The 14,712-nt window shown below is 45.9% G+C and overlaps 1 protein-coding gene across 7 annotated transcripts in view; it reads right to left on the minus strand.

Moving 5' to 3' along the window:
* Positions 1-311: 311 nt before the first annotated feature.
* LOC130595870 (lethal(3)malignant brain tumor-like protein 3) overlaps positions 312-14,712 on the minus strand; it is a 40,652-nt gene continuing 26,251 nt past the window's right edge. For 5 of the 7 annotated variants that reach the window (XM_057402949.1, XM_057402951.1, XM_057402953.1 and 2 more), the window contains 8 exons: positions 13,407-13,521; positions 13,213-13,312; positions 12,214-12,393; positions 10,751-10,882; positions 10,300-10,361; positions 7,727-7,893; positions 3,977-4,039; positions 312-775 (listed from right to left, as the gene is read on the minus strand). In XM_057402949.1, coding sequence (XP_057258932.1) covers positions 647-775; positions 3,977-4,039; positions 7,727-7,893; positions 10,300-10,361; positions 10,751-10,882; positions 12,214-12,393; positions 13,213-13,312; positions 13,407-13,521 — 948 coding nt within the window. In that variant the 3' untranslated portion in view covers positions 312-646. The remainder of the gene's footprint in view (positions 776-3,976; positions 4,040-7,726; positions 7,894-10,299; positions 10,362-10,750; positions 10,883-12,213; positions 12,394-13,212; positions 13,313-13,406; positions 13,522-14,712) is intronic. The other 2 variants (XM_057402950.1, XM_057402952.1) reach the window with 2 other exon arrangements.

A 14,712-nucleotide genomic window follows, 5' to 3' on the forward strand; every position in this document is an offset into this window, starting at 1 on the left:
CTTGTTACCAGAAACGATGCAAGCCATCCCTGATGAAACCTCTTGCCCATGCTGCCTTTCTGTGGTGGAAGCAGCCTAGCAGCAAGGGTACAGTCAGGATCTGTAGGAGAAACTACAAGATAAAAATGAGTCCTGAAAAGGGCATCTCTTGAGTCACAGCATCGAAGGATACAGCTGAGTTGCTCTGAAGTGCATCTTTTCCCTATTCTCTGACACTCTTTTCTCTTTCCTACTTTCTTATTCTCTTTTCCCAGAGTTTTAACACATATATTAAACATGCTGGTGATAACTCAGTCTTTCAGGCACTCTCATTGAACACAGCAGCCATTTTACTCACAGCTTTCTTCTTGCTATTGCAGCTCCACCAGTGCTCCCCTGGATTCCCCTTAGAACCGGAGGTTTTTTCTAGATCTCAAAAAGAGATTGATATAGCAAACCCAAACTCAATACAAAATATAATAATATCCTCTTCTTGGAAGTGAAGCTGCCCCATATTCCAGACTATGGCAGGAGTTTGATGTCTTGAAAAATACTTTTAATAAGTTCTACTTAAAATACGTCCGAGTCCCAATCTGCACGTTGTAATGCTCTCAGCTGAAGGTCTGTTCCCTGTCAGTTCCTCGTGGGCTCTGCCAAAGGGCCCTTCTCAGATGTCTTCTGCAGACTTGAACATGAGAATGGCGTTGTAGATCTTCAGGGCAGGACCCAGCTTTATACTGAGTATTTTAACTATGTCGCTCTGGTTCAGGAGCAGGAAGGCCTCACCGTCTATCTGCTAGAGGTTGGAAACACAAGAGAAGACAAAGATTAGCATCAAGAGATAGGCAGGATTCTCATTTCTGGTTGTTCAATTAAACAGCGTGCTCTGAACTATGGAGTGAAAGCATAAACACTGGTCTGGATACCGAAACCTTGTACTTCTGGCACTCACCCCCTTGCTGCCTTTTCCAAGGGTCTCAGACCTCATCTACCAGCCTTCCTTCTAGAAACAGAGAAGCCCAACTGCAGGCAAGGCTTCTGGAGAGACCATCAGGAAGATGCTTGTTCCGTAGACTTTCTATTCACTATAATTGCTCTGAAAAGCCAACAACTGTCGAAAATCCTACAGCCTAGTCACAATCTGCAGCCAGAAATGAGATCAGGAAATCGAGACCACGCGTTTTCAGGAGGCAGCTATCCAAGAATTAATATATTACACCGATCTACAATGATTAGGAATGTAACATCACCATTACCTAGTACATTCATTACATACTGTCCTTGCAGAGACTCTCTCACAACCAGGATGTACCATGCCCACAGACAAGGCTTTGTTTAAAGGAGAAACATGAAGCTATTATGAACTTGTGACACTAAACGGGCTTGCTTACCATGAGGTAAAAAGAGATCGTGTGCTGTATAAAACAAGGCATAGTAAAGATATGCCACTGTCTGGACACACATACACACCCTCCTAATCCATCAGCAAGGAAGCATTTGAGTAGATTCAAAGTAAGCAAGAGAAAAACATACTACCTTGTGAAAATACAGGCCACTCTACGTAGCAGTGAGTGAAATCATAACATCTGAGGTTAAAAATTACTTGGCTGTACTGCAACATCCACAGAGACAACCCAGATATAATTAATATAAACCCCAAATGCTGCAGGGAAGAAGCCAAAGATTAATGGACACAGACAAACAAGATGTGTCTCCCTGAGTTATTCCATTAAAGCCCATTTACAGAGACTGACAGTGTCTCATCCTCTTGCTTGATGTTCACCAGCGCAGCAGATCACACCAGACACTCAGCTCATCCACAATAACAATTCTTCTATTTCCAGAGTCTTCCTAACGCAGACTTTTTTGGACATCAATGACTGGGGGAAGAGGATACACTGAATAAACTTGGACCCATGTACAATGAAAGCAAAGAGCTGGGAGCCAGGAGCTTTGGTTTCCCCTTCTCTAACCACACAAGACTGTTAGCAAGTTACTTCACCTCCCAGTACATACACTGGAACAACAGCAGCATTCCCAGTCCACAGATGGTCATACACCATCCTCAAATTGTATTTGCAAGCTGCCTGGAGTCTCCACGAATGCAATAACATGTTAAAATAGCTTGAAGCAAATGGACTGCTGCTTAAATTGAATAATAGAGTCAAAAGTAGCAGAAAACTGCTGGAAAACAATCCTATGTTTCAAAACGCTTTTGAGCCCAATATTATTACTATGCTTCATTTCCACTGCATTGCCTCAAATATGCTTCTTTTAAACAGACCTTTCCTGAACTGGTCCTAGAAACAAGCACAGAATCAGTGCCTGTGCTTTATGATTCCTCTCTTTGTTCCAACTTATTTGGATGGGGTTGAAAATTCTGTGCACAATTTGTTCTCTTTGTTCCTAATGTAAGCAACAACTTATCCCTCTCCCCACACTGCCAAGAGAAGGCTGCAAGGGATTTATTTATCCTAACCAGGAGCACTCAGAGGCCTGATTACAGCTAATGGACACTGGAGGTGGAGTTCAGCAGATGCCTCACTCACACCTATGCTATGGCCAAAGCCAAGCTGCTCAAAGGGTTTTCATTTCAAAGTGACCATTTGGGTTGAGCAGAAACTTGAAATCAACCCAAGCCCCTCTCAGCTGGCACTGGGAATCATACTTTGAGGCTGCAGGGAAGAAGGTATTAAAATAGATGTGGCTGTGCTGCTCTCTGAACCAGAAAGCGGTCACAGTATTCAGGACCTGTATAAATTATGGCCAGAAGAAATGAAATAGGTTGTGAGTGGCTGGATTCATGAGCAGATTTGTTAGCTCCATCTCACCTCTGAACACAGCTTCACTAGGAATCAGGAGGCACCTTTTAGACTCAGCTACACTGAAAGATTGGCTCATTTGAATAAAATTCATTATTCCCACTGCAGTCAAGTAAAGAGCATTCCAGAATATTGTTTATTCCAGAGCATTAAAGAATATTGTTATATTGTGAATGGTGCTTTTTGCCAGTCTCTGTTTCTTTTGTTTTCTATTTTGTGTGTTTGCATCTTTTTAAAACAAGGCAAAACAAACTACAGATACATAAACCCCATAAGATGCACCACGGCCTGACTCACCCGCAGGGGAAGCCAGCTCTGGGGAGCAGTCATCTGTTAAAAACCTGCCCTTTCCAGCCACTACAACAATGTGCAATGCTTATCCTCAGTGCTGAGGGTGTGCTCAGCACCACACAGAACAGAGAAGGGGCAGCTCTTGCCCTAAAGCTCTTGCAATCAGAGTGATGACAGAAGAGAAGGAACATCTGTGCCAATTAATCAGGGGCTCATAAAGATCCTCCAAGTCACACCTGCAATGTGAGTGGAAGCTGCAGCATTCACAGAGCCCAAGTGTCTATGATCCATCTGAAGAAATGAGCTGAAAACCAGGACAGCCATGGACTGTGCCTCCTGAGGTTCCTCGGAAGCCGTGGTGGTTCTCCACAACCAGGCAACAGAATCCAGCCCAGCACATGGTAGCTGTGGCAGGACACACCACACACAGGAGATGCTCTGATACCCCAGCCACTGCTTCATCAAGGAAAGGTGCCCCTCCTGCTCTCTCCTCAGCCCATTGGGGAAGCCAGAGATTCCTGGGAAACCCTACAACTGCCAGCCTTGCCAAGAGAAGCAGGCGTATGTGCTTGTTAGAGGGAGCAGATGAGAGCTCCACTGCACCATTCCAACAGGACATCTTTATAACGATGCCAAACCCACCACACAATAGTCCAAGACAGGATGTTCAGCATAAGCTCAGTGATTGGAACTGCAGGGGAAAATTTAAAGCAGCAGAATGCAATTAGCTGGGCTGGAATTCAGCTCCATGCTGAAGCTGCCTCCTAAATGCCACAAGCTCTTTAATGACGAGTCTGAGTATGTCAGTGCCTGAGTCTGTGATGGGGTACAAACCACCTCACTGCCATGGGACACGCAGTGGCACAGTGCAGGATTTGACTTACCTCTTCCCTGAACACAGATGCTTGTTCTTTGCAACCAGGCAGACGCTGGATAAAGCTTACAACCTGGAATTACATGGGAGAAAAGAGAAACACAATTCAAATGAGATAGCATCAAGCAAAAAGCTCCTGTTTCTGCATGAGAGTTCTATATACAAGAACGTTTAAAGCTTTAACACTTAAAACTGTACCATTAATGAAGGGTATAGATCAAAAACATTACTGGGTTGTTGCTGCAACACCTCTGCAAAGTGTATTCTGGTTATTAATAATAACTTTCGACCACTTCTCTCCATAGCTCAAAAGGGTCCCCATAAAACATCAACTAAAAGCTCTCTATGGTTAAACTATTTTAAACCCATCCACAACTTCTCTTTCTCTATGGCACTGCTGGGGAAGTAAAATTGAAGAGAAAAATGAATTTAGACAGCTCGCCATGATGACATGCCTTTACGAGACAAGATAAACCAAGTGAGTGAGTGCTGCTGGTTTCCCAATGCACAAAGGAATTTGGGGTTTATTTAATCCATGGTGGGTGCACAGGATCCATGGAACCAACAGGATTAAACGGGTAAAAGTTTCATTTGACGTTTCACATCAGGGAAGAACCTTTCTAAGCAGGAAATCTGTGAACATTTGGAATAATCTCCCCGGAGACATGCAAGCAGCCCTTGGATTACATTATATAAGAAGCAGCGTGAGGAGCAGCCGTGAGCACAGCAGAGGGTGAGTTAATGTGTATTGTCTTCTCCAGCTGCAGCTTCACTGGTTCATAGAAGATTTGTATATGGAGGCATAATCGGATCAAACATCTCATGCTAATTGGATGCTCCCTTGCAGGAACAGCTCTGTTTCATGAGGCATATTCACGTGAGTTAGTGCAGATGTGGCATTTCTTCCATGAACACAAACAAACAGTTGGGAGGGGTCACTCTCAAATACAAGCTTCCCTTTAACTCAGAATTGCCAGGCTCTTGACTCGTGCCACTGCATCCCCAGCTGATCCCATATTCATTCCCTTCCCCCGGTTCCAACCACGCGGATCGGAGCTGTCAGCATGGCCTCGGGCTCTGCTCTGCCCCAGCAAAAGCTCAGTTTTGGTAACAGCTCTGGTTTCCATGATGTAATCTCAAAGCATCAGATTCACCTCATCTTCTGCTCCTAGGGACAGCTCCATTTTAAAGGGAACCCCTAAACCCCATCAGGCAGTGGCTCCACATTTTCTCCTGTAGAAGTGCCATCTCCTATTATAGAGGATTATTACAGAAATCTCCTATTATAAACAAGTAACAAAATACTATTTTCTTTTTGAATCCCCCTCCCCATTCCTTATTATTATATAATATCATTGTACTATTCTACAAGAAACCTGGAGAAGGGCTTTGGACAAGGGCCTGTAGGGAAAGGACAAGGGGAATGGCTTTAACCTGCCCGAGGGGAGACTGAGATGAGCTCTTAGGCAGAAGCTCTTCCCTGTGAGGGTGCTGAGGCGCTGGCACAGGGTGCCCAGAGAAGCTGTGGCTGCCCCATCCCTGGCAGTGTTCAAGGCAAGGTTGGACACAGGGGCTTGGAGCATGAGACTCCTCATGAGACCACCTCATGAGACTACACAGAGAGGAGCTGGGTTTAACTGGGATTTAGTAACCCACAAGCAATTAGCACAAAGACAGTCCCCCCAAGCAGGTTTAAGTAATGAACAATACAACTGTAGCGTATCTTAATGTTCTTCTGTGATTGGATATCCTTCACTAGCTGTGCTCTGAGAACATGACAGGAAGCTTTCAATAAATAACCAAGCTGCATTAAAGTAACTACTCTTGTTGTCTGTTCAGTGTTAGAGAGTTTTAGCTTGAGGGCCTCTAAATACTGCTGCTGCTCTGCCATTTCAGCTGTTCTCAACCAACAGAGAATTAAAGCAACATTTTTTTCCTTAATGTGGGTTTTATAAAATAAAAGCAGCTCTTCTGTCTGCAATCAAAGGAGGATTTTACACCCCCATTGCTCCTGTTTCACATCAGCAGAATGGGCTCCTTTGTGCAGCAGAGTTCAAAGCACAACCCAAAGGCAAGTGTTTGCCCTGTAGGGAGATTTAGGAGCCCAAATGTCAACAGATCACGTCTACTCTGGACTCAGTACAGCATTGACAGTGCTGATGCTTTCATCTGCCAGACCTGGGGCTACATTCCACTGCACATGCTGATCCTGCAAGTGCTCATACAGTGGCTAAAGGGAATCCTATGGGAATCTGTGATGAACATGATTTGCAAAACCAGATCCCACTTGCCTGAAATCCAAGACAAAACCTGTAATGACTGTAGCCAGCAAATTGTGGTGCTGCAGCTGAGGGGGTTCACATGCCATTCACACTCCTACCGACAGCCCAGAGTTCACCCCTTGGTTCAGGCTGCAGCTCAGTGTATTCTGGGTTCTGAATCACAGGATCCTGAGTGCCCTGTGCTCCTGCCCTGTGCTCCCTGCTTCCATTCATCCCTTATCAAACTAATACCCCAGTTAAATTTACCCAGCACTTGTTTTAAAGGTCAATGGCAAAGGACAAATTGTATTTGGCTTGTGTCTTGACTCACTTCCTCCGTGAACCAGCCTCCATGTTTTATCCAAGAGAAAGAGATCCTGATTTCCATGTCAGAGGATTAACTGCTTTCTGCCTTTATTGATTTTCTAAAAGGCCTTTTGGAAAAATCATTGGAAGCTTTCTCAAAAGAAAGATGAGAACAGCAAAGCTTTCAAGGAGGTTTTTCTCCTCCTTGCTATGAATTTAATTCAAACTCATTTTTATACCAAAACCACCAAACAACAAAACCACCAGAAGAAAAGGCCCGTGTTTTAAAGCAGCAATGCTAATTGCTCTATGCCCCTCACAACTGCTGTGGTTCCCATCTCCCGGGATACTGCAGTCCCACTGGACTCCAGCATGAAGAGCAAAGTCAAGACTGGATTCCTGTGATGGAAGAGGCACTTAGGGAAAATGCACTTTCTAAAGTCTCTGAAGATCCTCCCTGCAGCATGACAAACAGCACCTTTTTCTTGCTTTTCACATTACCTCCATCCTTGCAAGCACAACATCACAGCACATCCCTCTCAAATTAAATGGGCTGTGATTAAGCACCTGGATCCAAATTGTCACCATTTCCCATGCAGAGATGTAAGTATTATTTATGCTCAAGGCATCAAGGCAAAACCTGACTACTCAGCACACAAAATCTAGTGGCTTTTTCATATGCCACCTAATTACAGGAGACAACTCAAGAGCTAAGGCTGCAGAGACACGTCCCCAGCTGCACAGCCCCTTCTGGCAGGAATGAGGGCAGGCTGTGGGCAGTTTTGTTCCAGGGGAATCAGGAGGAGTGGGCATGCACAGTTTGGAATGAGCTGCAATGTAAAAGTGAATCAGCAGCAAAGTCAGAGGAGAGGGGGAGGGAGATCAGAGAGAAAAAGGAGCCTGCTGTCAGAGTCATGTTGCAGGCCTGAGGACTAAAAGATCAAGGGGTAATAAAGAAAGGGAGGGAATCCTATTCAGGGAAATAAGCCATGGACACCAGAGCATTAAGAGGGATCCTTCCCCTCCACTATAAAGGGACTTGGGTATAACTTCTAGCTGAGTCAGCAAAGCAAACAGAAGAGCATTCCCTAGAAAAGAAAGAAAATAAAGAGATCTTCCAGTTTGCACTCCAGAAGAGGAGGGTCTGCCATTCCTGCACCCCAAGAGAGCAGAACAGGGACCAGGTAACTCACCTCTTCCACAGTCCATTTGGCCACGTGTTTGGCTGTGAGGCCTGAGACCTCTGGCAGGAGCTTGCAGTGCTTCTCCCAGCAGAGATGGAGGCGGTGGGTCGGGTTAGAGGCCAGGGAAGGCATGAAGATGGACTGGTGGAGGGCCTGCTGGAGATCCAGGTCAGAGTCTGGAAAAGGAAACAGGGCAAATCAGAGTAAGGCTTCGAGTAGGAGCAATTACAAGAGAGCAGGAGGAAGGGTCACGCAAGGCAGGGTGAGCAGATGGCCAGGCAGGGCTCCTGCATGGCACGCTGGGCTTCCAGGGCGTTCTTCCCACCCTCCTGAGAAGGAGAAAGCAAAAGCATGCTGAGATTGCCAGGCTGGAGGCTTTATCATTAGCTTCATCCCTGGAAAATGATGTCATGCTGCTAACGGAGAAGATGTTTGCAGCATTTTATTGACAAGGTGGAGGAGTTCTGGTAACAGCATCTTCTGCTGGAAACTAATGGCATCGTTCCAGCTTACAGCTGTAGCCCGCCTGGGAAGAGCACTGCGTGTGCCAGCTGATGGCCTGGCCTCACTACCTCCCTAAGCAGGCTCTCAGGCCAGGGGTGCTGCAGGTTACCTCCATCCATCCACTCCCTCTTTGTGTCATGTGTCAGCTTTAAAAATCAAGGCAAGAAAGAGGAAGAAATCACCCCTCCCTAATGAGATCACCGAGTAGTGCAGAGTCATGGTCCTAGGGGGACTTGCCTGGTTACACAACAGGAAGTGAAGCGGAGCAGGGAAACAAGATGGGAAACATTCCTCTGGTTTACAGCAGTTACCCTGTGCTGTCCCCTCACTGCCTGCCCTGCCCAGCAGCGCACAGGGTGCCTGGCCCCCTCCCCTTGTAAGCAAAGCTAGCCTCGGCTGGGTCTGCTCAGTGTGAGCACAAAGGGCTGGGAGCAGGCTGGTGTGGAAGCATCTGTGGGGTGTGCAAGTTGCTACATATAAAGCACAGAGGAAAAGAGTGTCAGTAAAAGCTGATTTCCTAGAGACTGGTTTGGGTTAGAAAGGACCTCTTGTTTCTCTTGTAGCCCCTTTAGGCACCGGAGCTGCTCTCAGGTCTCCCCTTCAGGAGCCTTCTCTTCTCCAGGCTGACCCAGCCCAGCTCTCTCAGCCTGGCTCCAGAGCAGAGCTGCTCCAGCCCTGGCAGCATCTCCGTGGCCTGCTCTGGACTCACTTCAACAGCTCCACGTCCCTCTTGCGCTGTTGCCCCAGAGCTGGATGCAGGACCTTGCACTTGGCCTTACCACCTCCCTAAAGGATGTGGGACAGCATCGAACATAGGTCTCTATTTCTAACGATGAGACCAAAGAGGTAGGATTTAAAAAGCATAAAGCCTGAGTAAAAACTACTTAGTTCAGGAGTTGGTGCTCATGGTGATGACAGGGCAGAGGACAGTGCTCCAGGAGGGATGTCACCCTCCCCTCCCCTGTCTCCCTGCTGCAGAAAGTCCTATTCATGCCCAAGGCTTTACGTCCTGCCACATCTCTGTGGGGTGGGCACTGCCACAGACTGTCCGCTTCACTAAGCCCAAATCCTCAGGGGTAAGTCCCTGTCCAAACCACGACCTAACCGAGTTACTTTCCCTTTGAGAAAGAGGCAGTGTTCTAACAGTTAAATGTTATGGGATGGAAGCTCTTGGTAATCACAAAATTACAGGTCAGTGGATTATTGCAGCATTTCCCTCCACTGATTTCCATCCTTGTCTTTCAGGTTAATGTGAAGGGAGGGCAGAGCTTTCCCTGCCAGCTGCAACCGCAGCTCGGAGCTGGCCAACTTCTCCAGCTCGGAGTGCACGAGGCAGCACGAGGTAAAAAATGAGTATTTAAAAAGCAAAACCAAGCAGCCAGGCACCTGTCCCACTTTGTGCCTGCTTAGCTATTTTGGATTGAAGACTTATTACCATGTTAAATCCTCCTAAAAGCCTGGTCAGCTCAGTTCTCTGAAATGGCTTTTTATAGTAAATCTGAGAGTTAAGCATATGGTTTGCTAAAGTGATATCAGAAAGCTGCTCTTTAAAACTTAACCTGTCATGTACCAGGGGAAAAAAACTAGGCACTTTCCATTTAATTGCTCATTTTCTTTTCCATCCTCAGGAGAACCTTAAAAAAGTAACAACCAAAATGACTCAGATTATGTTTCTGAATACCCAGGGGAGTCTAAAGAAAGAAGTTGATGGAACTTAAACTATCTGCCAGGTTTTCAGCAGCAATCCCCTGCAGTCTCTGCTGCTCTGACAAGCAGAATGGTCACTGTTTGGGGAAAAAAACCCCCCTTGCCTCTTCAGAGGAGTATGTAGTGGTACAGGAGCTGGTGCGTGCTTGTCATCTCAGTTAATGAATATGAGGCTTCATTTATGAAGTCCTTTCACTTCTAGGTCATTTTACCCTCCCTTCTCATTTTAAAGGGGCTATTACCATTACCATCACCTCTACCATGTGCTTTCTCTTGACTGTGGGATCAAAGCGAGCTGTCAAGTTTTCAGTGCTCCTTGCTATATTGCACATACAGCACACACACATTAAAAGAAGGAAAACTGAACCAACCTTTCCCATTGCTTTCCTGTTTCACCAGCTGGAACTTTATATAGGCATGTGAGCATCCAAGCCTGAAAGCATCAATTACAAAACATTTCAGAAGACACACAAATTGACCTAATTTCTTCTCTGCGCAGACACTAACGGGACTTACAGGAACCAAATCCCTTTCCCTCTTAAAATAAGCAATAGCATTGCTCCATCCCTGACCCCTGTCTCCAAGCTAAGGACTGTGCTTGTCCATGGCTAGAACTCAGATGTGAGTTAACTATAGGAAAGAGAGGGCCCAAAATAATGGGAGGAAGGGAGGAGATTAACCATGTCATTCTATACCCCTATTCTGCAAACCTCTGATCAAATGGGGGCTGTTCGATGACTTAACATCTGTATTTCAGATCTAGCAGCAGCATTAGGAAACACAACTGCTAATGAACAAAAATACACCAAAACTCTTATTTACTTTTTCTGTTTGGCTTTGATGTCTGCAAAGGAATCCTCTTCTCCCCAGTCTCTCTCTTGATTGCTTTCAGACTGTTCTGACAGGCTGTGAACACTGCTTTGACACGACTTTTCACTGTCTTGGGCAGATCTTCTGGCAAGACACATAAATGACAGGAGCTCAGCTGACATCCCGTTCCCTTTTCCCACAGGAGAGCAAAGCTGGCTGCTCCTTGCAAGTGAGAGCAGCAGCTACCACCTAGTGGCAGCAGCTTTCCTCTCCCCACCATCATTACCAGTGCAGTACAAAGTGCTTTTTCTACTCTTCAGCATGGATTGAGAGAGATTATGTGAAGCAAATCAGCCCCTGAGGATAGGCCCTGATCCCAGCAGGTACAAGAAACCCACTGAAACGTGTGTTCTGGTGAAATCAAGAGATTTAAGAGTTTGAATCTTGATACCTCTGGATAACATGTAAGAGTCTCCATGACTTGAGTTTCATGCAGAAACTGAGCTAAGAACAAGGAGTAGGGCGTTATCTGCATATGGAATTTAGACCTCCCACTGTCAGGAAATAAAATACTTAGGAGAATAGGAATATATTGTAATTTTAGAATGCCATTTATTCTGGGAGAATCCCAAAGCTCCCAAGAGAGCTTTAGGGTAACAGTGCCACTGAAATGAAATGAGTTCTAGTGTTCAAGTTAGGAAATGGAGAATCCTGAACATCCCTGGGACGGGAGGAGGCAGACTGGCCATGGTGTGCCAGGGTGGGGACAGAAGGATCCCTTTTTCTGGCCAAACAGATCTTGAAAATGTTGTAAATCTAAGCAAATAAACAACCTTTTGAATGTATATAAACCCTCCTATACAACACAGCCCAAAAGAAATGCTGGACTTTGCCCTAGTGAGACTGGATTTGTCCAGACTAAAGGTGACAATAATAAAAACCTTCGTATCCCCAACACATTTTAACTGCCTCCTGCAGGCCAAGAACTTAACACACAGTTTGCTTCAATGCTACTCAATTCCAAGCTTTTCATGTAAGAAAATAAAGTATCTGAAGGAGCTCAACTTGTTTGCCAAGTATACATATACAGAAGTGCAATGCAGCAGGCTCTGGGGTGGACTGCAGTCACAGTGTAATAGTGCAACATAACCTTGCTTGACAGTTTTAGGACAAGGAAGCAAAGGAAAAAGAATATCTTTTAAATTGAAACAGCAAGGAAAAATTTATGGAGACAGAATGCAATTTCCTTTGTTGGAATGTGCCCAGAGCAGCAGGATTAAGGAATCAAGAAACCTATTAAGGCATATGAGGGTATGAAAGCGCACTGCTCTGGGTTAAGAGTGTCTGGGGCATGGGTCAATATTACAGACAGATGAACTCAATGCTCTGCTGCTTCTCTGCCAATTCCTGTGGTTTTCAGCCTTGTGAAATGGTTTTGCTCCCCAGCACCTGCCCAAGAGAAGGGGTCAGCTCACCGGGACTGGGGAGAGTCCTCCTGAGAAGACTCTCCTGCTCCCGAGAGAAATGGGGCAGGAGTCTCTGGCCTCTTGGCTTTTGGCATGCTGCTGCTGGGGGAAGGTCTCTCCCCACTCAGGCGGTCCTGCAACAAGTTTTCTCTGTTGAGGTTCACCTCAGAATATGGGCAGCCAACTAACCTGTGTTAAAGAAGAGAGAGAGAAGAGAGAGAGATGATGATGCATGTTTTTTAAGTCATTAAGTCTTCCCAGCCTCAGGCAGACCTCTCCATCAACAGACCCAGGAAAAGTGAGACCAGGTACACTCGGGGAGATGTTATTACCCAGGCTTAGGTGCAGGAAAGCAGGGCACTGCATGGCAGAATCAGAAACCAAAGTCATGTTATTAAAGAGTCACCTCAGAGAACAAGAGCAAAGAGCAGCTCTTCCTTTGTAACCTGCTTGTCTGAACAGTAATTCATGAAACAAGAGACTCCTGCAACTTCCACTGTGAAGATTTCAAAGCCCTTTGCCACATTATATACTGCTAGATCTTCAGACCTCCCATCTGAGATGGTTTTCTTGCTCTCTGATATAGTTTAATCAAGAACAAGCTTCCTTTGCCAAGAGCACATAAGAAATCAAAAGGCAGAGTACAAAACATGAGCTAGCTCTCCTCACTCCTGTACTTTAATAATCAACCCACACTCTCCCTTTTTGTCTCCTTGCATGCTGTTCTTGGGTTTACTGGTTTATACAAAAAATCTTTCAGGAATGCTGGAATGTCAGAATTGGAGTGAATCTATGCTGAAATGCATTACAGTTGTAACGATTATACTGGTGTAAACAGAATCGAGGGTGAAACAGCACCTTTAGACACAAGAGGGAGCTGCAATTACAGTTACAACTCTCTCCAGACTAAACACCCTGAGGTAATTTCAGTGCAGTGCAGGCGCTTGTTGCTGCACTGTTAGCATGGACAGCAGGCAGAACCCTTCCAAGAAGAACTCCAGTACATACGTGTAATGTGTTCCATAGCGTGGTCCCCTCACATGGCCGATCCCGTGGCAGCCTGGAGTAGGACACACTTGTCCTACTGCTCCCACTCGATCAACAGCTCCTGGGGAAGAGAAGAGAGCAGTCAAAGAGATGTCTTGGAGCAGACTGCACTGAGGAAAAGAGTCAACGTAACAATATGAGATCATCTACTTTACCTAGAGGCACTTGCAAAGCATGTCCAGTTTTTGCACACCAGCCTACTGGATGGACATCAGGGCTGTCTGCATCGACCCAGAAATCGTAATGATGGTCCCAGCCATCAAAATGTATCTAAAAGAAGCACAGCCTCAGTGAGAGACACAGTTAAGGACATGACTCAGCTTTTATTTTAACTTCCCCCTTTGTTTCACCTTGCTCAGCTTGGGGCTGATTCATTCAATCTTTCAGTCCAGCACAATGGTTCTTTGTGCTCAAGGTAACCAGTTCTCTTCCTGATCCTGCATGTATGCTTTACAGCACAACCAGACTCTGGGGACACACTCAAATCACAGGGAATGCAAGAAAGGAGAGACCACGGGGTGCTCCAGCACATTCCACACTCAGAGACCGAATCTATGCAAACACAACTGCTTTATTTGTCTTGTTTTCCAAGAATCCCAAAACACCATAAAATCCAACAAGTTTGGTGGGTTGTACAATGATCAAGCTAGAATTTTCTGCTGGGTGAAGAATTAACAGAGTCCCAGCTGGTTTGTGTTGGAAGGGACCTTAAAGCTCATCCAGTTCCAACCCCTGCCACAGGCAGGGACACCTTCCACTAGAGCAGCTTGCTCCAAGACCCTGTGTCCAACCTGGCCTTGAACACTGCCAGGGATGGGGCAGCCACAGCTCCTCTGGGCACCCTGTGCCAGCGCCTCAGCACCCTCACAGGGAAGAGCTTCTGCTAAGAGCTCATCTCAGTCTCCCCTCGGGCAGGTTAAAGTCATTCCCCTTGGCCTGTCCCTACAGCCCCTTGTACAAAGCCCCTCTCCAGGTTTCTTGCAGGCCCCCTTTAGACACTGGAAGACTGTTCTAAGGTGTATGAACTGAGTATCATGCTACTGTATACCAGCAAAACTTGACTTCTGCTTGCAATCACAGTGATGAGACCGAGAATCAAATGGCTAATGGGGAGCAAACTCCACTCCTGAGCACAGAATCATCTTTTAGGAAGGAGACCTGTGGCTGAGGAGCCTCCATCAGTGCAGCCTCCACTTTAGCTGGTTCATACTTTAATTTCTCAGAAGCCAAAGCACAGTGTGCATTTCTGGCAATATATTTACGTGCAAAGAATTAGTTCAAATCCATTTATGTAGCAAATTCACACTGGAGGATGAAGCTGCTTCCCACACGTACCAGGGTTCAACTTGGTTTGGCTTTTCCTTGAAGTATGCTAGGAAAGAACTGTCAGGTAGCTTCCCATCAGCATAACATGAATGCTGCCTTCAGTCACACAGACACTGCTAAGAGATGCCAAATCAT

This window comes from Pezoporus wallicus, unplaced genomic scaffold, assembly GCF_028554395.1.
Source record: "Pezoporus wallicus isolate ANWC-B61680 ecotype Strahan unplaced genomic scaffold, APGP_CSIRO_Pwel_v1 contig_14477, whole genome shotgun sequence".
Taxonomy (NCBI): Eukaryota; Metazoa; Chordata; class Aves; order Psittaciformes; family Psittacidae; genus Pezoporus; species Pezoporus wallicus.